This window comes from Tribolium castaneum, chromosome 1, assembly GCF_031307605.1.
Source record: "Tribolium castaneum strain GA2 chromosome 1, icTriCast1.1, whole genome shotgun sequence".
NCBI lineage: Eukaryota > Metazoa > Arthropoda > Insecta > Coleoptera > Tenebrionidae > Tribolium > Tribolium castaneum.
The window spans coordinates 34,139,074-34,164,338 of record NC_087394.1 but is presented as its reverse complement, the minus strand read 5'-3'; the positions used below and the strand labels follow the sequence as shown (position 1 = coordinate 34,164,338).

At 31.6% G+C, this 25,265-nt stretch overlaps 3 protein-coding genes across 11 annotated transcripts in view; 2 read left to right on the top strand and 1 right to left on the bottom strand.

Annotated features, from left to right (window-relative positions):
• The first annotated feature begins 3,316 nt into the window (after positions 1-3,316).
• On the top strand, positions 3,317-7,310 carry LOC655183 (cuticle protein). The gene is given in 3 exon segments (NM_001167848.1): positions 3,317-3,373; positions 3,441-3,743; positions 6,641-7,310. Coding segments are annotated over 3 exon segments (582 nt in total). The 5' UTR covers positions 3,317-3,367; the 3' UTR covers positions 6,914-7,310.
• A 1,695-nt stretch (positions 7,311-9,005) lies between these two features.
• On the bottom strand, positions 9,006-18,026 carry LOC655260 (EH domain-binding protein 1). Of its 6 annotated transcripts, none has more exons than XM_015977692.2 (16): positions 17,863-18,026; positions 17,346-17,462; positions 16,811-17,018; positions 14,320-14,501; positions 14,059-14,267; positions 13,708-14,007; positions 13,528-13,660; positions 13,359-13,477; positions 13,097-13,305; positions 12,580-13,044; positions 10,837-10,971; positions 10,532-10,718; positions 10,368-10,480; positions 10,084-10,307; positions 9,848-10,036; positions 9,006-9,791 (listed from the first exon to the last, which is right to left on the bottom strand). In XM_015977692.2, exons 2-16 carry the CDS (start codon positions 17,447-17,449, stop codon positions 9,713-9,715), a joined length of 2,856 nt encoding a protein of 951 aa, XP_015833178.2. In that variant the 5' UTR covers positions 17,450-17,462; positions 17,863-18,026; the 3' UTR covers positions 9,006-9,712. The 6 variants fall into 6 exon arrangements, with proteins under 6 accessions (XP_015833178.2, XP_015833179.2, XP_015833181.2 ...); XM_015977693.2 differs by lacking the exon at positions 17,863-18,026 and adding an exon at positions 17,680-17,832; XM_015977695.2 differs by lacking the exon at positions 17,346-17,462.
• A 1,344-nt stretch (positions 18,027-19,370) lies between these two features.
• LOC655424 (uncharacterized protein) overlaps positions 19,371-25,265 on the top strand; it is a 141,405-nt gene continuing 135,510 nt past the window's right edge. For 3 of the 4 annotated variants that reach the window (XM_015977705.2, XM_008192535.3, XM_015977707.2), the window contains exon 1: positions 24,069-24,404. In XM_015977705.2, coding sequence (XP_015833191.1) covers positions 24,347-24,404 — 58 coding nt within the window. In that variant the 5' untranslated portion in view covers positions 24,069-24,346. Of the gene's footprint in view, positions 19,720-24,068; positions 24,405-25,265 lie in introns of those variants that run through there. The other variant, XM_015977706.2, reaches the window with a different exon arrangement.

The window sequence follows — 25,265 nt, the reverse complement described above, 5'->3', positions numbered from 1 at the left end:
ACCCTGTATAATAGAATATTTGTCGGAAAAATGGCGAGCGTGTGCTCTGTTCCACAATTTTTTCAGTGAAATTAATTTTGACTTAAATGGATAATATTAAAAAGGAGATAGGTATGCAGTAACGTCTTGGGAAATCTTGACACACTGATCTATTAAGTGGAACAAAATGTTTTGTCAATCCTCTAAATTGAGTATAAAGTTGTAAGATACGTGAAATTAATCATGATGCTATTGCACTGTCTTGCCCAAGTGAGTTTGTTATAATTTTGAAATATTATCCTGGAAAAGTGCAACTCTCGAAGGCTAAAAATCACTTACGTAACTTATTATTTATAATGCCAGGCATTTTTCTAAGACTTGAAGCGGATGCTTCCCGAGTGTTCTCAAATTGTTTGTAATCTGCGAATGGAACTGAGAGTTTGCATACGCTTCACTTGCGTAATTTGAGGTTTATGCAAATAACATTAAAATTGTTTGAAGTCTGCTATCGTGATGCCTCCATGCCTAAAAGTTTCTCATCCGTCCCGTAATTTATTTCCCTTATATAGTCAACTAACAGCGGCACACGTGTATTCCGCTTTTTTCGAGTTGTTGGAATTGTCAGCGTTTTATCAATATTACAAGACTTGGACAACGCTGTTACACATCCATCACACAGCGAGCATTTTGCAACCGACTTTTACGTCTTATCATTGCTCATCATTTGTCCGACATGCAAATAATTCTTTGAAATTGTGATTAAGTTACACCTGAAGCCGAATTTCCTAAATGCGAAATCATTTCGAGTTAAAAGTACATTTCAAATTTTTTGAAAAAGAAGGCTTTAAAAAAATATATTGAATTTTAGTCTGTTTAGTGCTAAAAAAACGCACCAATTAGAAGAAAATAAATAATTATGAAAAATGACAGTTTATGCCAAAGGTTTGAAACAGAATCTAAAAAAAAAATATCTGTAGATACTTGTTTTTCTCCAACCTTAATAAATAACTGTTCTCGAGTTCCAACTTCAGTTAAAATCAAATTTGTCATAGTGACAGCTTTTTTGAGTCTGTTTAGCTGTCTCTCTCCTCTTTTGAATTTTTTGTATAACTTTTTGAATACCTTTAAAATTTTCATGTATTTTTAATAACAGTCTTTTATTAATAAATTTTGAAGTACATTTTTTAACCTATTGTAAAACGACATAATCTACTTTTTTTATAAATCATTATACATTTTTATTGGATAATTGTTTGTATCCTGTTATTTTGGATTTAATTTAAGTGTATTATTTTTTGAACCTCACGCTATTTCATTAAGAAACACGTTTTTTGGACATCAGATTTATTAAATTTCCGACTATTAATTGTTTTTCTGTTTATCACAAAGACTTTGAACCCTCATGTTTAAAGTTTAAAATTTTTAGCAAAAAATTGACGGAAATAAGCACTAAAATAAGCTTAAAATTTGAGCAAAATATGTATGAAAAATGCTCAAAAACTGAAAATATATTTTACAAAACAGTAACAAAGCATAATTTTCAAAGATAAACCAAAAAAAATATAAGAAGTTAATGCGATAAGAAATTACAAAATATACTATTAATATAACAAAATAATATAATTTTTAAATAATACTAAAAGAAAAGTGGTAGATATGTGTATTGCAAACTATTAAAAAAATATAAAGATCATAACACTAAAAACAATAATAAAATAAAAACAAATATAGCAAAATAATAATTACTGAAGTCAAATAAAAATTTTATCTTTATTTGTTTATTAAATAAGTTGACTCAGCTTTTGAATATAATCGACAACAGCATTGTAGGTAAAAGATCTAAGAAACAAGACCAACAAAACTTTTTTCAAAAAAACTTCAGTGCTATTCAAAAGAATATTTACTTTTAGAGTTAGTTAATAAATAATTTTTAACAGAATTTTTTTGGTAAATATCTTGCTCTAAAAATGACTTCTAATTCAGAAATATTGCTTTAAAACCAGTGTCTTTTTTAAATTAAATTATTAAACTCATTACTAAGATTTGCTGAACTTGGCCAAACTTCAACTCTCAAATTTTTGCAACAATGTCTCAAAATGACGAAAGATTATTAGTTAAAAAAGAATTTCTAAAATTATCAAAATTAGCATAAAAACAACACACAAAACATTTTTTATTATAAAAACGGCAAATTGGAAAATAAAAATTAAAAAAATTAGTTTATTTGAAGCAGAAGAGCTTAATTTGCATGTCCACAAAAAATTTATGCTTTTATTATAAGTTTACCCATGATCTATACAAAATTGAAAAGAACTTAACTAATTTTAACTTTTGATTAGACATTAGGAAATTGTCGAAAATTATTAAATAAAAAAAAAACACTTCCAAAAATATGACTTGACTTATAGCAAATTTCGGGTAAAGTTCCATTGTACTCTCCTGAAAGAACTCCTGAAGAAAATAAAAAATACTAAACTTGATAATGAATGCTTCAGCTTTGGAAACAACAATTTTACCATAATTTAGTGTAAGCTACATAACAAAATAGCTCATTAAATAGCAAAATTATAAGGTTCGTAACTCTGCCCACTGCTTTTATGAGAAAGTATGTGCAGTTTAGTAAATTAAGTCTTGCTTACCGGAATATTTACCTCATAAAAACTTAAACGCACGTCGTTAGTTACGTCTAAACTTAATAAAAAATATCGGCAACTTTCAGTGATTTATATTGAATTCTAGTTAAAATTAGGTTTCACTCAATTGAACGAACACTCGTGGATGCAACGAGCAAAAATCCAAATTGGAAGAACTTATATAATCCACTCAAATTATCATACTAATTGTTCACGATCTAAGTGGCTTCTCGTGCAAGTAAAACTCATTTAGGTACGTTATGCGATGCTCACACATTACGGCTTGTCTCTCTTTTTTATTAGTTGAATTAACATAATGTCCAGTTCTGCTGAAATAATTGCCGAAGAAGATTCCATCTCGTTTGGAAAAATCAGATTAATTGCAAACAATTCACTCCAGATTGAGATTAACTCGGTCTTAAAACCTTGCACCGAGACGATTCACTGAACCACTTCAATGCAATCGCCTACGAATACGCAAGAGATGACTTATCGAATCGTAAAAGAATTGGCGCATCTCGGCCTCCGTTTGTTTCAGCACCGAAAGGTGTCTAGAGGGGAAGAGATTAGATGGTAGGGTGCTTTTTCGTAGTGATGGTACTGTAGCAAGGTTTTGGGATGAAAGTAAAATATTTGTGATTACACCCACTATCTCAGCTTTGGTATAAAAGCAAAAGCGAAGATTCGCACAGCCAGACCATCCCAAATCATCTTTAAGCAAACACTTTAGTTTTAGTTTTTGTGCAACTATAACTATGAAGGTAGGCAAGGTGGCAGTGACAGTGATTTTTTTGCCGGTGGTGGTTAATACTATTTTTTTGGGTACAGGTGGCTCTTGTCTTTTTCGCTACTGCGGCGCTTGTTTTGGCCGAGCCCCCAGTGCCGAGCAGTCAGTACCTCCCCAGTAACCAATACGGACCCCCTAATAACCAGTATGGGCCCCCAAGACCGTTCTCACCCCCGTCGAACCAATACGGGGCTCCGGCCCAAACCACGGCCATTGTGAGGCCCAATAATCAGTATGGGGCCCCAAGACCCGGGGGTAATTACTTGCCTCCAGGGCAGGGGGGGAATGGAGGGTATGGAGGAAACGGCGGTGGTTATGGAGGTGGTGGATACGATGACCAATCCGTAAGCTATTTAACTATTTTCTTTAACTTAACTTAATCGTTTTTTTTCATACTTCAAAGAAAATTAACATAATTAAAAAAACATACTGTATTTATTTTTTGTAAGTTCAGGTAATTCGTACGAGTTGAATGAAACGGAAAATTGGCAGAAATTAATTAAATAGTAGAACCGTGATGCAATGTTAGTTTCCATTATTAGGAGAAGAAATCTTGTTTTAATGAGTCTTGTCCTTATTTATAAACTAAACGCAATTTTTTTTATTATTTTATTATGATTTTTAAATGGTAAGTATATAATAAAAATCATTATTTATTTATTAGATTAGGTATTCGTACATACTTGTATTTTGGAATTTATTTTTATGCAAAAGCGATTTACATTTTTAATTAAGTAAAATTAATAAAACTTTAATAATAATAAATTAATTGCCTAATTAAATTATTATAATAACTAATAATCAATAAAACAACGCCTAATCAAATAAAAAAAATCAAAAAATTGGTATAAATAAGTACACCATAGTCTTACCTTTTGTTTCTTTAATTTATTTGACTTACAACGATTAAATACTTTATGAAAATTCCAAAATAGCAACAAAATGTACGAGTAGTAGTATAATTTGTAGACCGCAAATTACACATTTAATTTTTTTATTAATTTCCGATCAAAAAATCTTGTCTTAATTTCTTGTAAATGCTTTTATCTTAAAATTTTGATATTTCGACCTGATGATTAAAAAAAATAAATTAATTAACACTTAAGTTCACTGGTAATAAACAAATTAAATATTATTTTTAATTTTGTCTTACACAGATTTCGATAAAATTGTTACAGAAAACAAAAAAAATTGTTCAAGAAAAAAATATGCGTTTAAAAATTGAAATTAGCCCACATTATTGTGTAAAAATTGTTTTAGTAGATCTTTACTGATTAGTGATTACGAAACCATCAACGAGTTTTCCCTTGTTTCTATGTCAATACATTTTTGCATTATTGTTATTATATTTTAAATTTTAATCATTTGTATTCTTACTCTAATTAGAATCTCTATATCATTTTGCCTTTGTTTTGTGTCTAGAATTTTCGCTTTTCGGAAGTGGATTATTTCACCAAAAATTCCTTTGTAAATTATTGAACATCACAGATGTTCACCAATATTAAAAAGATGAATATTCAAAAATCCAAGTTATCTTAAGATCGACATTATATAAGAATAAATCATTACCTGTATTATTTTCTTTGCAAAAATATTTTTTAAACTTAAGATTATAATCCTGATACATATTTCTATATCAAAACTAATTAAACACTAAGGTTTTCAAGTAATATCTTTCATATTATATTACATTTAAAAAAATTTATAAATTTTTGGAATTTAAGAGTCGAACTGATTTCTTACGTGAAGTAAAAAAAATAAAAAAATAAATTGAATTTACTAACATTTGAAAGTATAAACAACAAATAAAATAAAAAATAAAAGAAAATAAAAAATCCTGTTGCTTGAGTGCTTAAAAGTTGTAAAATATATTTTGTATAAAATGATCTAAATTCACAACTATGTATCTTATATTTACGCCAGCGTCTGCACGTTAAAAATAATTAAACCTACGACAAATACGAGGTTTTAAAACGACGAAAAGAAGAACAAATGACAGAATAAGTTAATAAAATAATAATAATAAAACATAATGCTCGACAGAATTAAGACAATAAGGCACTCCAGTAAAAATGTAATAAGTAATAAAATAAGAATCGTTCTCATTGAAATGATTTTTATTTATTTGTTTATTGTAGTTGTTTAATAATTAGTGCATTTTTTTACTTTTTGAAAAAATACGGTTTCAAAAGTTAATAATATTTCATTATTTTAAATTAATACCGTCGTTAATTTATTATGTTTTTTGTCATCAGTTTGTATTATTCTATTGTTCATATTTTGTCGTTTGTAACCATTGTTTGTCATGCACATTTTTTTACTCTTTATGTTAATTGCACAATAATTTTTCGGCGTAATAATTTGGCATTTCAGTACACATTGAATTTTGTTAGAAATTTGTAATTATAATAAATATTCATATTAAAAAAAATAAAATGGTCGCCCACCCGTTCTGAGAAACTCTAAGCTAACATGAGATAACGTGCTATTCATTAAACACCTATTTTTCAGTCGGAGGTCTTTTTGAAAAATATTTTGAGAAAATCAAAAAAATCCTTTCAGTCCTAAGAAGTCATTGTCAATTCACTATTTTTACAGATAAAGGCCATTTGTTTTGTAGAAAAAATTAGAAAGATTTAATACACATAACATATTTAGCTTCCGGCTGTCTTCTGAAATGAAAAAAACTGCTATAAAAAAAGATGGATAATTTAATTAAAAAATAAATAATTAATTAATTTGTTAACATTAATTTATCGACACAATATCTAATAATTACATAAAAATCGATTATTACTCTAAAATAAATCTACAAAACAATTACTAATTTATTAATACATAAATAACCAGATAATAACTTAAGCAAGCAATCCATTCTTCCAGTTTTTCGTATCAGTAATTTTTTAAATTATTGATGCGTTTCGAAAATCATTATTTATCTAAATATGTAAATCCCTAATAATAAATCGTTCGGAGATCAATTACATTACGCACAATTTCGCAAACACCCAATATCTCCCAATCCAGGAAACACTACCGTCGAATAAATAATTCCACAAAATAATTTATAGTTAAAAGTGCATTCCACACATTGCGTAACACTTTCTTTTGGCAATAATTCAATCCAACACGTTATATTAGTATTCCATCCGCCTAATTCCTATAAAATCAAGACCTCATAATTGCGCCACAGCCAAATGATAAACATCGTCACAAAGTTGCTCAAGCGCTCTTTTCCAAGGAACCGGCCAACTACAACTTCGAGTACCACGTCCAAGACGCCCAGTCCGGCAACGACTTCGGGCACCAGGAGTCGCGCCAAGGAGACGTCGCCCAAGGCAAATACTACGTGCTCTTGCCTGACGGCAGGCGCCAGACCGTCGAATACATCGCAGACAACGAAGGCTACAAACCCAAAATCTCCTACGAGCAAGTGAGCAACGGAATCGGGGGCGGCTACGCCAACGGCGGCTACCCCAGCGGCGGCGGCGGCAACGGGGGGTATCAGTATTAAAGCACCATAGATAGAATAGAAAATTGAGGCTTGGTGGAGATGCTGATGTTGTTTGTATCATTTGTGATATCATTGTCAAAAATTCATTTCATTTCCAAACGTTGGCATCTTATCAAGTACTAAAAGTACCTTAATAGTCGTGGGACTATCATAGTTTGTAAAATATGTATATTGTACCTCTTCACCTTCACACGTCGATAACGAAACGAATATGGATAACGATTTGCATAAGGTGAATGAAATTTGCGATGGGCGTGATTTTCATTCATTTTATCTTGGATTTGTGTATTTATTAAATGCCATATTTAAGTATTTAGACTAGTTTCAAAGTATTATCTAATTATTGCTGTCATGTTTATACCTCTATTTGATAACGAAATAAAGAAGTTTTGCATTATTTGGTGTTTGAGTCTGACCCAAAATACCATAATTTGCAGACACATACACATGTCGCCTGCAGTTAAACGGAAAATTTATAAAGGTATTGTATTCTAAGGTTAATATGTTTCACAACAAACAAGCCCCAAGCTTTTGGAAAAAATTCCTTTAATATAACGTAAATTTTCAACATACGAAGTCTACGAATCCTCTGGATTAATTAATAAGAAATGATAACAATCTACAAGTTGCACAAAAACTGGGCTTATTTCACGATGGGAAACAAAACCTAAGGCAAAATTGGACGTATTCCAATTAAAAATATTTTATTAACTAAAACAGCTATAATTTTGCGTGTTCATGCATCGTATTCTAATAACCGCAAGAAGTTAAATCGTTACATAAATTTCATTATTGATTTAGTATGGCAGATTATTTTACATTTTAATGATGTAATTTTTTGTGCAAGATTTGTGTGTGTTTCACAATCGTTGAAAAGGCGATGTTTTAAGTTATTTACATTTTATTTATAGCTCTATGATCAAAATATTTTGGTACTCGGTGAGATATTACAAAAAATATTCGATTTGCTTTCACCGGATTTATTAATGACGGATGTTCTCTTACGTTTACAATTTGGCGCCTTTACGTACTTTTACCTTTTGCCGCATTATTTTCTTTTTCTGTCTGTTTTATGCTCCGCTTTATGTTTATACGTCTATGTGTTCTCTTAATCCCTTATTTTTGCTTATGGGTTGTTTCACTTACCTTTTCTACACTTTTTTTCTCAGAAAAATTGTTGCCCTGATCCGGGTTCGAACACCCGACCTCCCCCGTCGTAAGTGGCGCTTATACCACTGGGCCACCAGGGCCCTAGGTACTGACCGTCTTTTGCAGATATTTTAACACAAACTTTTTAAATAAATCAACATTACAAACTATATAATTGCAATAATTCACCTAAAATGCAAATACCTTCAGTTCAAAAGTCGGCGAATTAGCCCGAGAAAACATTTTCTTCCACTTTTTTTCAATTTAATTCGCTAATTTTTCATCAGATTGCATCAAAAGATTCCGGGCGTATAAGTTGATTTTACAATTTTATAATTTTTGTGACTTTCAGCACGTTTTTGACCGAAAATGGACATAATTTCTTCAAAAATCACCAAATTTGTGTATTTTCTATTCAAAAATAGTGGACGTGTGCAAATTCTACTAGATTCACAATGGCCATAATTTTTATTAACAATGTTTTTCGGGACTTTACTAAACAAATTCTGTTAACTAAAATTTTTTAGAGATAAATTACATATTTTCGTTTATTTTTTTATAATTTAGAAAAAAGTAATCTAAGGATTCAACGCTAAAGTTTGAAGTTATGTTTCATCTTTACGTTCATCTCTTTTTCTCTCAAAACAAAAAGCACGTTTACAATTTGGCGCCTTTACGTACTTTTATCTTTTGCCGCATTATTTTCTTATTTCTGTCAGTTTTATGCTCCGCTTTATGTTTATACGTCTATGTGTTCTCTTAATCCCTTATTTTTGCTTATGGGTTGTTTCACTTACCTTTTCTACACTTTTTTTCATAGAAAAATTTTTACCCTGATCCGGGTTCGAACACCCGACCTCCCCCGTCGAAAGTGGCGCTTATACTACTGGGCCACCAGGGCCCCAAGTACTGACCGTCTTTTGCAGACATTTTAACACAAAAATAGTCTTCTTAAGTTTATTTACATTAACTTAATCGGTTACCTTACAAATAAATATACATCAATAAAAAAAGTTATTTTACAACCACTAACACTAGTTTTAAGCTAATGGTAGGACGATAGGTAAACACAATCACGTAATTACGTACAAATGTATACATAGCGTAATCTATTCACATCCAACGATTGTTACAACCAAGTTCGAAAATATAGACATTAGAATGCATGACCACCAAAATACTGACTTTTCAACCAAGCCATGATCAATTCTAATAGAAAGTAGCAAAGAAAAATTTCCCTTAATATATTGCACTACCACGTGGATGGCGTAGTTTACAGCCCATTTAGATCATTTAATTCGGATTATCCAATCCATAATGAATGTGTTCCTTACATTTACAATTAAATAAATAATACGACTTAAATAATACTCGTACATGTAGTTTTTGAAGCATATCAAAAAACAAGACTGTCTTTTTATTAAAAACCGGTTCATTAAGGCAATAAATTAATAATTTACACACAACTGTATTCGAGATTAAACAAATTATTTTGTAAGTATCGTTAAATCAGAGAAGCTTTATTTCTATTGCTCGTTAATTCTAAATAAAATATCACATAAAAGCACCATTTCATATACAATATCGTAATTAATTTGAAGCAATTTCGCCGAAAATTACAAAATAATTTGCCAAAACTAACCAAGTGATTTACTGAATTACACATTTCTCCTTCGGTTGCAAGTCCAACTGTGATAAATCTTGCTCTATTAAATCATCTTCCTCGATTCTATAAAAAAAACACAAACAACAATGTTAAAATGCATGAAATTAGTTAAAACTTACGCTTTTTCTTGATTGTCCAAATGATGAACGAGCTCGTCTCGCTTATTAACTATTTGCACAAGTTCGTCCAACAACATTTGCTCGCGGTTTCTCTGCTCCTCCGTTTTCCGCCAGTCTTCTATCGATGCGATATTTTGCAATTCTTTATTCAACATTTTGTATTTCGTCTCTAGATCGGCCTCCTTCTCCCTAACACGCCCAATTAAAAAAAATCAAATGGCAAACAAACAACTTACAATATGTTAAGTTGCATTTGCCTTCTAAGTAAAGCGTTTTTCTTATTGACGAACATAAACCACTTGGCCATTAGAGCTTCCTCCTCCTCACCATTGCTATTTGGAGATTCCATAACTAGACGTAACTGTTTTTCCAAAACAGCCGCTTGTTCATCTATGGCACTTTGCTCGCGCTCTAAATCTTCCATTTCTTTGTCGATCCAATTATGTACATCAATACCCATCTGCGAAATTATTTTTTTAAATATTAAATAAAAAACTTAGATAAGTTAACTCCAACTCACTTCTTTTAACCCTAACTCGTCTGGTAACTTATCTGGAGTGATTCTCTCTCTATTACTAGGACTAGACTTTTCTGAATTAGCTTCCGAATAAACATTACCGTTCTTTTCAGAACCTGTAAAAAATCTCAATACTGGCTGATTTCACTCGTAATTAATTCAACTACCGGTGCTATTTTGTCGTTCAAAATTCGCATTCCCTTCGAGGAAACTTTTCTCGTCATTTTCTAAAAAGTTTTTGACCGAGTCTGGACTCAGTCGAATAATCTCAGTTTGTGGGGTGGACCCTCTCCGAGCTTCTGCGAGTATTTTTCTCGCACGTTCACGCAGTTGCGCTTGTCTTTCTTCTTCAGACTGTTATACGAGTCAATTTTTAGTGTTTTTGGTAAAATAACAAAGTTCAAGAAAAATTAAAAATGGTATAACAATGACAAACTAGCAAGATGAGAAGGGCTACAAAAAAGCTACATACCCTAGTGGGGGAAGTGGTGATGGAAGCGTCTTTTCTGGTCTGTTCAAGCAACTGCCTGGCACGTTCTCTTTGCTCTGAATGTCGCATAAGTATTTGCTGCACACGCGTCAAAAACATTTTAATTGCAAGCCAAACCTTCACACCAAAATGTTAATTTATTAAAATTGTTCCTAACCATTGTAACTGCTCTCCACTGACTCTGTGTTTACAATAGAGGACGTTCCATATGTTTAAAAATAATAACATTGGGGGAAAAGTGACGTGTTGGACGAACGAGCAGTGGCGGACTAAACTTACGAGCGAGAAGCCTAATTTCAATTTTTTATATTATTCAATTTAGTAAAGATAAAAATCTTTTGATTGTGTCATCAGTCCTCAAAATCTTGATGATTAAAATGCAATAAACAAAACAGAAAATAAAATGTGTACCGATGTTTAAAAAAAATACGTACTCTCCATTATTTATTTAGTTTCGATTAAATATTTCTCATGTGGCAGATAGTATTTTAATAAAACAGCTATTAAGACAAGTTTTTTAAACGTGTTATCTTCAAGACCTTTTTCTACACTAACATTTTATGAAAAATTACAGCAGAAGTTCAAAAAAATACAGAAAAGAAATTTACTAACAGTTCTAGGCCAAGGAATGATAAAGAGAATTCGAAAATTCTACTTTTAATTTTTCCAGTGATCGTAAAAATTCGCTTCAAAAATTTTTCCTAATAAAAAGCGGCAATTTTTATTTTACTAAATGAAAGCAAATTTAATTCTGTATCGATCTGACCTAACAAATTGCTATCCATTTTTAACAAATTTAAAGTTTTTTTTCCTTTTTATTGACACAGAGTCATAAAATATGAGGATACAAATTTTTTCAAACTAAATTTTATCAATTTATTTTATGATTACGGAAAACTAACTTTCAGACAGCCATAGTTAGTACTGAATTTCCAGCAATAGTATTAACTTGAAAACTAATAAAGTATAGGAAATATTAATAGAGATTAATGCAGAATTAAATTCTCCTTTATTTAACAAGGAAAAAGGTGAGAATTATAGGTCTTAGAATTCTCCAAAATCTTGGAATTGTTAACATTTTTTTAAATTTAAAAACAAACAGATCTAACCTTTGTCTTACAAATGTGCAGATATTAGAATATTAAAAAAATTTTTGAAGTGGAATAGAGGGCAACTCAAAAGTGTAAGTAACATAAATCGAAAACAGCTAACTTAAGTATAAAAAAAGCTGATAAAAATCCCTCAAAGAAGCTCGAGTCATCCAAAAAAAATTTAGCTTTCTACTTAAATGTACAAATTTTCAGATAATTATTATTAAAATTCATAAGATGTATTTCTAATGTAGGGTTCAAGCGGAACTTCTTCCACATTTCCTTAGAAGAAATAAAGTAAAAAGAAATAAAATAGTTTATTAAAATAGCTGTTCTCTTTTATTAATGCATTGATTTTTTATATTTTATTCTCGTAAATTTTCAAAAAAATGCTTATGAATAAAAATAACGACAAATACAAAAAATAATAAGAGTTGCAAAATACCATGACTGAATTGTAAATTTATTTGGTAGCTTTTCTCCTGTATTAGATTTATTTCACATTCCATTATATTTATTAAAAATAATAGTAGAAGTGGTGTGAAATTAGGCAACTCAAAAGTGATTCAAATGATCTCGAATAAATGCAAAACCAAACTTGCAAAAAACTCAGGAAAACTTCATAAAAACTCACCGCATTCGGTTTGGGAAGATCCGAGAACACATCGTTTTGATTATCCTTGACTTTATGATCACCAGAACCGTTCATCTCATCAGCTTCAGGTACTTTATTATTGATGACTTTATTATCAGTAACTTCTTCCTCATCATCGGACCCGAACGGATCCGTGAGCTCCCTTCGTGTCATCAGAATCGGTTTCTTCACTTCTGTTTTCTTAGCCTGAATTTTGTCTTTTGAAGGCGAAGACATTACTTTACTCATTATGCTTTTAGAACCTAACAAGATAATGTCTTTCATGTCTTTCACAACAGTCGGGGACTTTTCTTTGGGCTCTTTCGGACTTTCAGCCGGTTCATTGGTGATTTTTAATGGAAGTTGTAGTTTTGAAGCGGCAATTTTCATGTCTTGATTTTGGCTAATTTCCTTATTGGTTTGGTTTAACTCTTTCTCTTTTTTCGAATCTTGCGATTTATTCAACTAATGTAACGAAACACTTTAGTAACGCCCGACTATGACACGCTTTACTCACCTGTTGATTCTGCTTAGCTTTCCTTAAATTTATAATCTCTTGGCCGAAGACTTGCTTCGTAATATCTGTGTCTTTATCAGTATTGAATTTTCCAATGACATAATTGCTTTCCTCGGAAGTTTTACCGATTTGTTGTACTTCTAACTGGTGACCCGTAAAGTGTGCCCTCAGTTGGTGCAAGTAAGTCATTACTGCCAACTTATCAGGCACTAAAACACAATTTTATTGTTATTTTTTCTATTAATTATTTAACAAAACTAACCCGCCAACATGTGCATATCTGTCGGTTCAATCACCCTCGGAATACCCAACTTATCACCGGCGTCAAACGCTATCTTACAATTTCCTTTCACATCGTGAGGTGAAAGAGAATTGAAGTCACTGCGAAAAAATCAGTCCAATTTTTTAAAATTTTAAAACTTTACACTTACATTAAGCTCGGTTCAAAATGATGTATGACGGCACAAAAGGCCATTCCGTTCCTCCAGCTCGTCGTTAAATTCGTTACCTTAACTCCGAGATAATTTTTCGTCATTTCCTTACACCACTCTAATAAATCTTGCCCTGTTACAAAAAACGTAAAAACAAGAACTAGTTAATTTATCAGTCACCTGGAGTCGTCAATTTTTGGGGTTGGTTCTTTGGCAGGTCAATATGTTCCTTCAGTTCCAAAGGTTTTAACTTCAAATTTACACTCTTAGGTCTAGGCACACTCTCTTCGTCTTCCTCCAAGGCGTCTAATTTATCTAACAGTTCGGTGCATTGTTCCGAATACGGATCGACATCATCCTCAGCAAAGTCGCTAAATCTAGGTGGTGGAACAGTCGTAGCTTTGGGTTTTTCCCCAATCGGTGAAAAATTCTCAGCTGTTGGAGTTTTATCGTCTCGTGAAAACGACTGAATACTTGCAACTAAACCAAAAATTATTAGCACAAGTTTGAATGGATTTAGCCACAACTAACCGCTAATTGGCGTACTGGCAAAGTCGGAGCCCGACAAGCTGTTGGTCATTTGTTGTAAATGTTGGGTCACTTCGTTAATGCTGCTTTTGACCGAGTTGTCGTTCTGACATAGAGAGAAATCGTCGTCTTCTACATCCTCTAACGCGGCAATATCGTCGCTGTTATTATTTACAGACATTAGAGACGCCATCGATTGCATGTCTTCATCTCTGATAAGAAAAAGGCGTGAAATGACGACAAGACAACGTAATCACAACTCACGTCGCTTTTCCTTCGCGTAAAAGGACACACGATAGAGTGCAGTCAAGTTTGGCGGAAGTAATTTTCTTTGTTGTAGTCTTAAACGATATTTGTAATTCTGAGTGAGTTGATTCGATGCTGGCATACTTTCGCATATTGACATGTGCAACGGCAAGTTGGCGTCTTTTTCCGGTCGTTGGGACCTTTGTCCAAAATAACACAATTGTGAAAATATGTATCGTAACATTAAAGTTATTTTTAGAATGAGCGTAAGTGTATTAATGATAATCAAATGCACTGCGATTAGGATTCAGTCAAATGAAAATTTACATAAGGCTTGTGTTTTGTCTCAGACTTAAACTCCATGAGTAAGGATTTGTAAAAAATTGTAATCACAACTGAATCATGATTCTAAGTTTAAATCATCACAGACAAAACTGTATCTTTACGCTTTGATAATAAAATATTTGCATTTTAAGTTGTTTTCAACAGTGAGTGACAAAAATGCAATGAAAAAAATTGAGTTTCCTGCTTAAAATAGCAGAAAATGAAGTGTGTGTAACTAAATTTTTTCAAGTTAAAGATAGAACTACAATATTATAATTTAAAAATAAGTCTAAATACAGTTAAAATACAAAATGTATTTTTAAAATGAAATCTAATCATAACAATGTATAATAGATTTATAATCGGAATCTTCAAATTATTATCTAACATTATCAGTTTTCAGTGTAATTACTGATTTGTTAACGTTCTCTTTTTTCGAAAATTGGTTAAAACATAACTTTTTTGTGAATCAATGATTATTTGATACGGTTGTGTTGATTTGTGCAGAAATTATTCAGCTCAAGACAACACTCCACAAATAAATAAAATAAAATAACAGCGAGTTTTAAATTTTATTATAAAAACGCTTAACATACAATTATTTTGAGATTCATTATTAAATATCAACCAGTTTTAGCCTTAAAATCTCACGCAATTCAAAAAGTATAAAAATCAACCAGATTTTATGTTTTAATAATCGGAAAATAAAATAAAAACAAACTTAAAAACCATTTTGCGTTCTATATTAAAACTGGTTCTTAATTAAATAGCAAAATATCGAATTATGTATGATACAAAAAATTCAGCATTTATTGAAACATGAGAAAACTGTTTTCCTTGTTGTTACATATTTTAAACATCAGTATCATGTTTTCTAACAAACAGGTTTATTAATAATTAGTTTCAGTGTTTAATAAAAATAAAATTTGTTTTAATTATCTAATAAATCTAAATAATCTAGTCCTATTTAATGCTGTCAGAGCCAAAGCAGACTTAAAAGTAAAGCGATACAAAAAAAACTTTTAAGAAAAAGTTAAAACAAAAAATTAAATATTCATTTTTTAAGACCAATATTTCATTACGAGTAGAAACATTATTTGGTTTAAAAAAGAAAAATTTCCTTATTTCAATGATGCAAAAAAGATGCATTTTGTGACCATTCAGTCTATTTGAAAAAAATCTCAATTAGTTTAAAGTTTAAGTGGCTGAACAAATAATAAACTGCTTAAAAAAAACAACGCCATTTAGGACCTAATTTTATCATTTTTGTTTCAATTTATTAAAATGTCACAAAAATGAGTTTTATAATTAAAAAAAAGTGCTAAACCACTTGAAAAAGACAAAAATAAGATCATTTTCGACCAAATTCAGCGATTATTCAGCTAATTTTTGACAAAATTGAGAAAATCTACCGTGTTTCTGGATAAGAAAATACATTTTTGGCCCAACTTCCGACTTTTCAGCCAGGTTTAGCAAGATTTCAAAAAATAAAAAACGCATTTTCATCAAAACAACGTATCAAACTCACTTCGATTTATTTTTACCACAACTTCGTTAAGTAATTGTATTTCAAGAAGAAAAAACGGTCAAAAAAGGCAAAACATATTACATTCTTGACCCAATTTTAGCTATTTCATTATGGTGTGCAAAAATTTGAGTTTAAAATATGCTTAAATTCTCAAAAAAAAAAGAAATCTTGCTACATTTTCGAAAACATTTATTAATAAGCTTTGGCTTTATTTTTTGGAAATTTTGCAAAATAATTGCATTTATAAAGCATAGAAATCTGGCGAAATGTCCGTAAAAGTCTAACTTTCGACCCTATTTAGTAATTTTTAAACTGTTTTAGCAAAACTGATTTTTTCCCAGTTTCTATAATTATAAAAAAAAAAATAATCTCAGGTAAAAATGTACCTGGACCCGGCCTTGCTACTTAAAATCTGCTCTAATAAAAATGTTTCAATAGCGAAGACATAAAAAATAAAACTTGCGAATGATTGATTTAACTGAATAACAATTAGTTAATTACTTATAAAAAAAAACTTGAACCCAATATTTGTTCTTCATATCTAGACGCAAATAAAGCTGTATTAAACAAATACACTTTGTATCTCTGCCTAAGTGCCTTAGCTAAATTCTTTAATTTTTTATTTATCTTCCTTTAAATAAAAACGTAAAAACTTACATCTTCTATAATAAATGACCATTCCTTGTCTTCTAATTCTGAAGTTCTCGGGTCTCTAAATAAAGTAATAGCTACTTGATGATTTTCTGGAACCGGCCAAACCACTAATCCCTTGTAAGCATTCTGAAGAGTTGGCTCCCAAGCCATTGGGGCGGAAGCCACCCTTCTAGACCTACGTGACCATACTAAGGAAAGTTTGTGGGGTTGCCTAAAACACATAATATTCACATAACACGAGGAATAAACCTGTAGGGACTTAAATTAATATTCATGACATGTCATTGACCAGATAGTAAAGCAGGAAATAAGCGTGACTGCATTAAAATTTTAGTCCCTGGAGGAAGTGCAGTGGTCTAATTAAAGAAAATAATCGCTGCATTATGCTGGTTATGTAACCTTGTCTAGATTATTGATTTTCGCTCGTAACTGCGGTTAAGAAAGGCATGAATTGTCCCCATTCTAGGGCTTCCAAAATCTCGTAAATCAAGATGAGCTTAATGTAAACACTGCAATCAAAAAACAAACATATACTTGCCATTTTGAGGTGAATTCTACTGCAAGCTGATGATATGACACCGTGAACTGAAACTTTGCCGCACGTTTATTCACTCTCTGGAGCCGTTTCCAGACAGAGCCCATGCTGGAACCCTCACTAACACAAGACATCATTGTGGATAGGTCAGAAGTAAACAAATTAAGTAGTAACTTTGCTGGGGGAAAACACAGACAGCTACATATCAGTTGAATGATAAGCACGAATTGATAGTACGGCGAACAGGATGAAAATGTGAAATTATCAAAAACTGGAGATAAAGAGTGCATGACATTCCTCAAACAAAGTTATAAACAATGTGGGTAAATGTTTATACCTAGTGATAAATTAGATGGTAATAGAACAATTCGCGTTCGGGAAATTAGTGATCTGCATCATTTGGAAGAACTTTGACATTATTAGCTATTAACCTTGCATGAATCACTTGACACTTGGGTCAGTATTTGGACATTGACAAATTTCCAAATCAATTTACGCACCAGGTTTCTCGTCAACGTACCTTCAAGTCTACTCCACTAGCAGTTCATGGTGAAATTAATTGGAGAAAATGGAAAAGTTGCAAAATATGCCCCTAATTTCCTTATAAGATAAACAGAGCGAAAAGATGTAAATTATCAATTTATTTTTCTCTTGTCATTTCACTGTATTGACAGTTTTGGGCTCACTCGGTAACAACGGTCGCTCCCAACTTTCACAACTTGTTCTTATTTGTTTCATAGATGGGGCCACCAGCACTGAGGCCAACTCCAGGACCGTATGTAGCAAATGGGCCCCGATTGAATAAAGCAATTACTCGAAATAAAAACTGCCTGAAACCACATAAAGAATGTGGAAAAGAGTTGTTCGCTTTGATGTCCGTCTGTTTTTTCCAAAGCATTTTAATTCCACATTCTTTAAAGTTTTTGTTCTGAACTATTTGAACAAGCAACGAAAACACAATACAGTGAGCAGTTGGAAATGAGTTTTTGCAAATGAATACAGCAACCAATCGAGTTATAACTAGTGACCGAATTTTACAATACACATTTTTTTTTGATAAAGATTAATTCTCCCAAATTAGTGCGTGTTCAAACTTAAACATTTCGCAAGTTTTTCACCAAAAACTTAATTGTTTCGCAAGATTCTCTAACAAAACAAATAAAACAAAAAAATGTACCAAATTTGGTCATAAATTTTTATATCTTTTTAGTTGTTATCTTAGGCATTTTAAATTTATGAATCATGTTTTTATTAGTTATTTTAATGATCTTTGACAAGCTAAAACAAAAAAAAAGGGTGCTTTATTTAAGTTATTCAACTTTTAACAAACTTCTTAACTTTTTATTTTTCTATGTTCACAGGGTTCCAGTCTTAATAAGTTTAGTGTTTCGGTCACACAGTTTTTAAATTCATTCTCAGTATTTCAGCTTTTTAATTTTTTAATTTTTCTAAATTATTCTGTTTTTTCTTGTTTCACTGTGATGTAATTTTAATTTTTCAATTTCTTAATGTTCCTACTTTGCACTTCTATAGTTTTTTAGTTTATCACACTTTCAGTCACTTAGATAAACAGAATTTTAATCTTACTATATTTTTTTAATTTTTTTTGTGTCCAGTTTTATTTTTTTTTAGCTTTTCAGTCTTTCAGTCATTGTATTGGTTTAGACCTGTCATTTGGTAAAACAATTAAACTCGTAAATAAAGTCTCAAGTGTAAAATTTTTGTAAATTGAAAGTTGTACTCCAGAAGTTGTGGAAAAATTAGTGACAAACTATATAAAAAATTCTGAAAATAAAAACCTACTGAAAAAAAATGTCAATTGAATGAAAAAAATATTGATAATGCACAAAATCGTCAATAGGTTTTTTTTGTCACTGTTGCCAACTTTGGTTTTGCATGGGGCAGTTAAGGTGATTTCAAAGAAAAAAACATGTTGTAGACGCGATACAAAGGTGTAAATCGACATTGAAGTCACTCTTTATTGAATAGAAAGTATTATTTTGCCCAAAAAGTTTGATAAATGCTTGAAATCATCCTTTCGAAAAAATTGCCAAGAGTGCGTTGACTTTGCACGATTTTTGACGATTGCTTTTGACAGTAAGTTGTCATTGCGAGATTGTCACAGTGAGTGTTGTTATCTCTCAAAAAACCAAACGAAATCAGTGATTAATCGTACTGAGTGTTCCAAAAGTGCAAAGTGGGACTGTGTTTCGTGAAATATTCGTGAATTAAAGTTCAGGCGCGCGGGCGATGAAGAATTGGCGCGTAAGCGCACCATCATGCGCCATGAACTGACGCTTGATTGTAATTCATGGAGAATACCGGGGAAATACCGGGTAAAAAGACTGTTTTACACACATTTTTGGATTTGGGAAAGGTAAGTGCTACACCTTTGGGTTCCAAAACCCATCGAACGTTGAAATTATTTGCATCTGATTATGACGTGTTCTGACGTCATAGTGTGACGTCATCGTTAGTTAAAGGCCGTTTAAAAAATAATTTTTCTAAACTTTTTGACTTGCAAGAGTGGGGTGGTGAAATGTAAAGTGTTGTTTGAGACTTCATAGCTCCGTAAACGAGAATTAAGCGTATATTTCGAGACAAAATAAAATTAAGGGGGTCGAAGGGAATTGAAGGGGATCTAAGGGGGTCGAAGGGGGTTGTAAGAGGACAAAAAAATCGGATAGGATTTACGCACATCTACTAGTTTTAGTACTAATATGTATTTCCATCCAGTGAGTTCATTTTCTAGGTTGAGATGAATTCTTACGTAAAAACGAGTTAATTTTTTACAACAGTAAATTTACTACAATATTTAGATTTAACAGTCAATTAATTTTTTTTATACTTTTTGTGTAATTGATAACTTTAAGTTTTTGACATGTTGTTTGTTGGTGTTTTGAATAAAAATTATTTGATTATTGAAAAATGACATATTATAACAAAGATATGATTTTTGTGCAGCATTACTTGTGGTTCATTCTGTAGTATGTATTATAAAAAATCTATACAGTTCACAGTTTGGTCAAAAGATTATTCAGTTTAATAGATAGTCTTCATTAATTGATTTTGCTTGATAAATTAAATAAAATATTCGGTGCACTCTGACACGGTTGTTTTAAAATGTTTGGATTTAATTAATCTTTGAAAACCAAAATTAAGGAAAAAACCAGGCAATTGAGAATCTCCTTAATTAATTTTATCGCAACGTTATAATTATTAAGAGACGCAGTTCGCAACGAGCCGCTCGAAATGAACAAATCCAGTGAATCTCCTCTAAAACGTAGCCTCACACTAATTTATCTTCCTTAAAATGTGCTTCCTCTTTTACTTATTCAGCACTTCAATTTGAGACACAAGTGGGAGCTTCAATACACGCAGATAGCTTTTTCCACGTTGGTAAAAAGTTTGCACAGTTCGTTTTCACAAGTCTATCGTAAATAAAAGGGAATATTGTTGCATAAATGCGATGACTCTTGTAGATAGAGTACTAGCAGGGTCCTTAGAGAGCTCTATCAGTTTCAGTTCTCGGATATCGCCCACCCGCTGCAGGATTAATTTTACCTCAGAATGAAATATCTGTGTAGGGCACACGTTTCTTCCGGCTAGCGATTCTAGAGCAGCATTCCGAATATTAAGGATTCAGAATGGCTCTGTAAAAGACCTTTTCATCTATCAAGATCAGACTTATGTCATTGCGTCTTTAGTTGACGGTTCCAACTTTTTGTCTATGTGATTATACATTATGTTACGGCTCAAAGAAACAAATCCTAGATAACAAATGATACGCACTTTTTAGATTCTATGTGAAAGTTTCAATCTCGCCAAAGCGACGAAAACAAATATCAATTTTAAGGGGGCGCTAATTTTGCCTTCAACTCAAACTCAAAAAATAAAAAAATAAATTGCCCTAATTTAACCGATCTCGTATCTCTTATATTAAGTATCGTCATGGTGGTGATCGAAAAACGGACACCCTGTATAAGTACACGTTTATGAACTGTCGATATATCCAACAGTTCAATATTACAATGATTGCGGCCTAAAATTCCAAATACGGCATGGCATTGCTCTATAATGTAGATATGTCTACATGCATGTCTGATTTCGAAATTAATTTGAGGGAGTGATTGAAAATTTGATTATATTCTAAACGCTTTGGCATCCCATTATCAGTGGGCTTATTGTACTAGTTACTAAGCTTAAAATTAAAATAACGTACCCTCTTTTAAACTTTTTTAAAATCTTAATTGAAATATTCGTAATTCGGAGGATATGTTAGAATGAAGGTAAAACAATAGGAACCATCCAAATGGTGTTCTCCGAAAGCTTCTAACCACTAACAGCAAATTGCAGACTCACGTTTATGAGAAACTGCATGTAATAACACCAAACGGTGTGCAATTAGAATCTATTGTTTTATTAGTTTGATTATTACATTGTTGTAATAATTTAATATCTTAAAATTTCTAATAGGATATCAACATTTTTCTAACTATGAAGCAAATTAACTATGCACCGTTAATAATGCATCAATATTACAATGAGTTAGACTCGATATTTTTAAGTACATTATATTATGAAGTGCTTTTGTGAAGTCACAAAAACTAAAGCGGGTTATATGTCAATACACTAGTAAAGCAGTGAGCGTAATAGGTGCTTTAATACGAGCTTTGCTTTACAACGGTAAGTATCTACACACGAGTACATTCGTAAAGCTGTGCACTGAATGCGATAGGTTTTTCCTTCTAACAAAAGAAGTAAAGTGGAAGAAATACTGAATTTGTAACTTGTGATGATTTTGTAAAAAAACACAAAACCTACAGAAAAAATTAAGACAAAAATTTCCAGTTACAACAAGCAATAATTAATGACTTTAGTACACAAGATTTATTATAAGAGATCCTCAAACGAATTTTACTTATTTGAAGCTAAAAGTGAATCGATCCGGTAACGCAATCTTTTTAACTTGTTGCTTTCCTACGCGCGCTTTTATTAATTGAATCACGGAATTACGAAAATGGAAAAGATAAAATAGATAATACAGCTTATGTGGTCTTTTTTGTCTCAGAAAATTCGCTCTTATGATCTATTCTTATTATTTTACTTTAACATTTTGTTGTGTATTATAAAAAGGTTAAATTGAAATTGTTTTCGTCCTAAAAACTTAAAAAGCGGAAAATTTAAAAGGGAATGTTTCCTTGATAAATTGCTTCAGGAAAAAGAAGTTCGTGGCCAGAATTTCGAGACACTTTTTATCGGTCAAGATGCGAGAACACTTCAGCTACCTTGTAGTTTCTTTGTGACCATTGTAAGCGTTTGATTTTTAGAACGTTGGAAATTTGAACTATGCACTTTAGTGAAAAGACAAGCAGGAAACAATGTTCTGCTCGTAAATAACATTTGTTCACGTGTTTTCTTTTTCACAACGGATCCGTTAACTATAGTTAATTTTAAACAAACTAAAAAATACACCTCCATATTTAACACTAATTACGACAAAGGTCTGCAACGAAATCTTCTTTTACATAAAAATACGACTATCATGATTTCGAAGATTTAAACTTGCTTAATATTTGGCTAAAACGATTATATTTTTTCTTAACTCGTAAAAATTTGTGTTAACACTAATTTGATCCATTTAAATCGTGTCCGTACTTACAGAGTGAGTTCGCTAGAAGTATTTTTCACTTTATCTCAAAAACTAATAGTCGCCCAGAACACAAGTCACATGCTTTACATTTTTTTCTATACATGTGATTTTTTTCAAATTTTTTCTACTTTTCTTTATAATTAAATGTAATTAATTAAGAATATTATCATTATATATTATTATTATTATTATTATTATTATTATTATTATTATTATTATTATTATTATTATTATTATTATTATTATTATTATTATTATTATTATTATTATTATTATTATTATTATTATTATTATTATTATTATATTATTTCTAGTTTTATTCTAAAACAACGATGTTTAAATGTATTTGAGCAAAAAATTCTGAAGAAATTCACAGGCAAAGAAGTATTTAACAGAAAATAACAACTTTTCATATAACGTAAAGGCTTATGAAAAAAATTGCAAAAAATTGGGTCAATAATGGTGCAGCTACTTTCTTTTTCGGACAACTCAGTTCATTGAGAGATGTTCTTAAAACATTAGTTCGTCAGATTGTTAAAATTTCGGGTCTCATTTTTACATTTTAAGAGAACTTGAGAGGAAAGTTGAAGCATGTCCTTTTGTTTTTAAAAATAGAAACGATAATTAAATTGTAGTATTGCTATTTTAGTGTCGCACATTCTTGCGGTTGGTACGCAAACTTGAGGCTACCTAATAATATAGTTTTAAGAATGTCTGTTGAACACATTTGGAGCATTTTGCAAATGTACAAATGAAACGCTTTTTAAAGAAGAAACAAAGCAATTGTCTTCATTATAAGAGAAAAACATGTTTATGTATTTAGAATGTCATCGGGTAACAACCCATGACTGCATTCTTCGGGGATCAGAAAACTTCAAGCCACACCAAATAATAACCGAATATTATTTAAAATTGCGGCGTAACAATACACTGTACTTCTCCGTCCATAAATTACGGTTTATGCAAAATTGTTGAAAAAGAATATAATATTCCCCTGTGCGATAGCGCACGAAATCCACCGAGCGCAACCTAGTGGAACACGTTGAAAAGCATTATCACTGGAATGTTTGGAATACGCCGTGTTTCAGTAGCAGCGCGTCGTCGGCGTCGAAGGCACTGTTGAAGGAGCGTCGGAGGTGAGCGTCGAACTTACGCGCCTTCTCCAACTTGCACCAAACTTTGTCAAACTGTTCCAAGTGCGTCTGTAATCTGGATGGGCTCATCCTGACTTGAAAAACTACCATTAGGCAAACTTTTATGTGTGTCGTGGGCAATAACCGTTCGGTATAAATAGTGGTAAATTAGTTTTGTGAAATGTAATTTGCTGACAATAGCCAGTGACTTTTAAGAAATGGAGGGCACATTTAGCGCTAGCTTTGGAGTACTCCTTTATTTTATGATCTTCCAAGGTAAGCCCTCCAAATTTATTACCGCAAAGTTTTTTTTTTATTAATACAATCATTTTAAATTACATCGCAAAAGCTCATTTTTCGTCGCAGAGATGATAAAACATCGCGGTAATTACAATGAAAGTGCGGTAATCCTTATGGCCTACATAATTTTTTTAATAAATAATTCATATTCCAACCACCAGAAGCGTGAAACGTGAAACTAAATTATCATCGCAGGAAAAAATTAACTTAAAGCGTTCCAAATTTAAATTTAGCAAGAGTAGACAAAATAAAGCAATGAGCATAATCAACGGACGATGATCTGAAGTTCATGGTGAACGTCACACCTCCCCATTGAACGTCACACCTCCCCATATGGATGCTATTTATAACTAACTTTGTCTTCAGACGCTCTAAATATACGGGAATGTCATGTTCGTGAATTCAAACTTTTTCTATCAAGATTTTAATCTTACAAACTCTATTAAAAAAACAAATGATGCTATAGAGACAAGGTTATCGATGTTATGAACACATACGAGTTTTGTCTCTTCTTTCCGCCCGCTTTCGTAGACCTAAGAGCCCTCGAGAAAATTTAAGGTGAATTTAAAATGAATTAAGCAAAATAAAAGTGATTTATGCCCCTCCACATTTTCATAAGAGAAAAAACATACTACAGTCGGAAGAAAATAAATAATCCTCTGCATTTATTAAACCATTTGATATTTGAAATTTATGAATCTTTTATTATAGTCGGCAACGAAACGCACGTTTTTTTCAATAAATCCCTTTCAAGCTCTTACCCACCGATATGGGCTTAAGGACCCCACCCATTTTTAAATTTACCAGAACGAATTAGGACAAGTTAATGGTTATTGA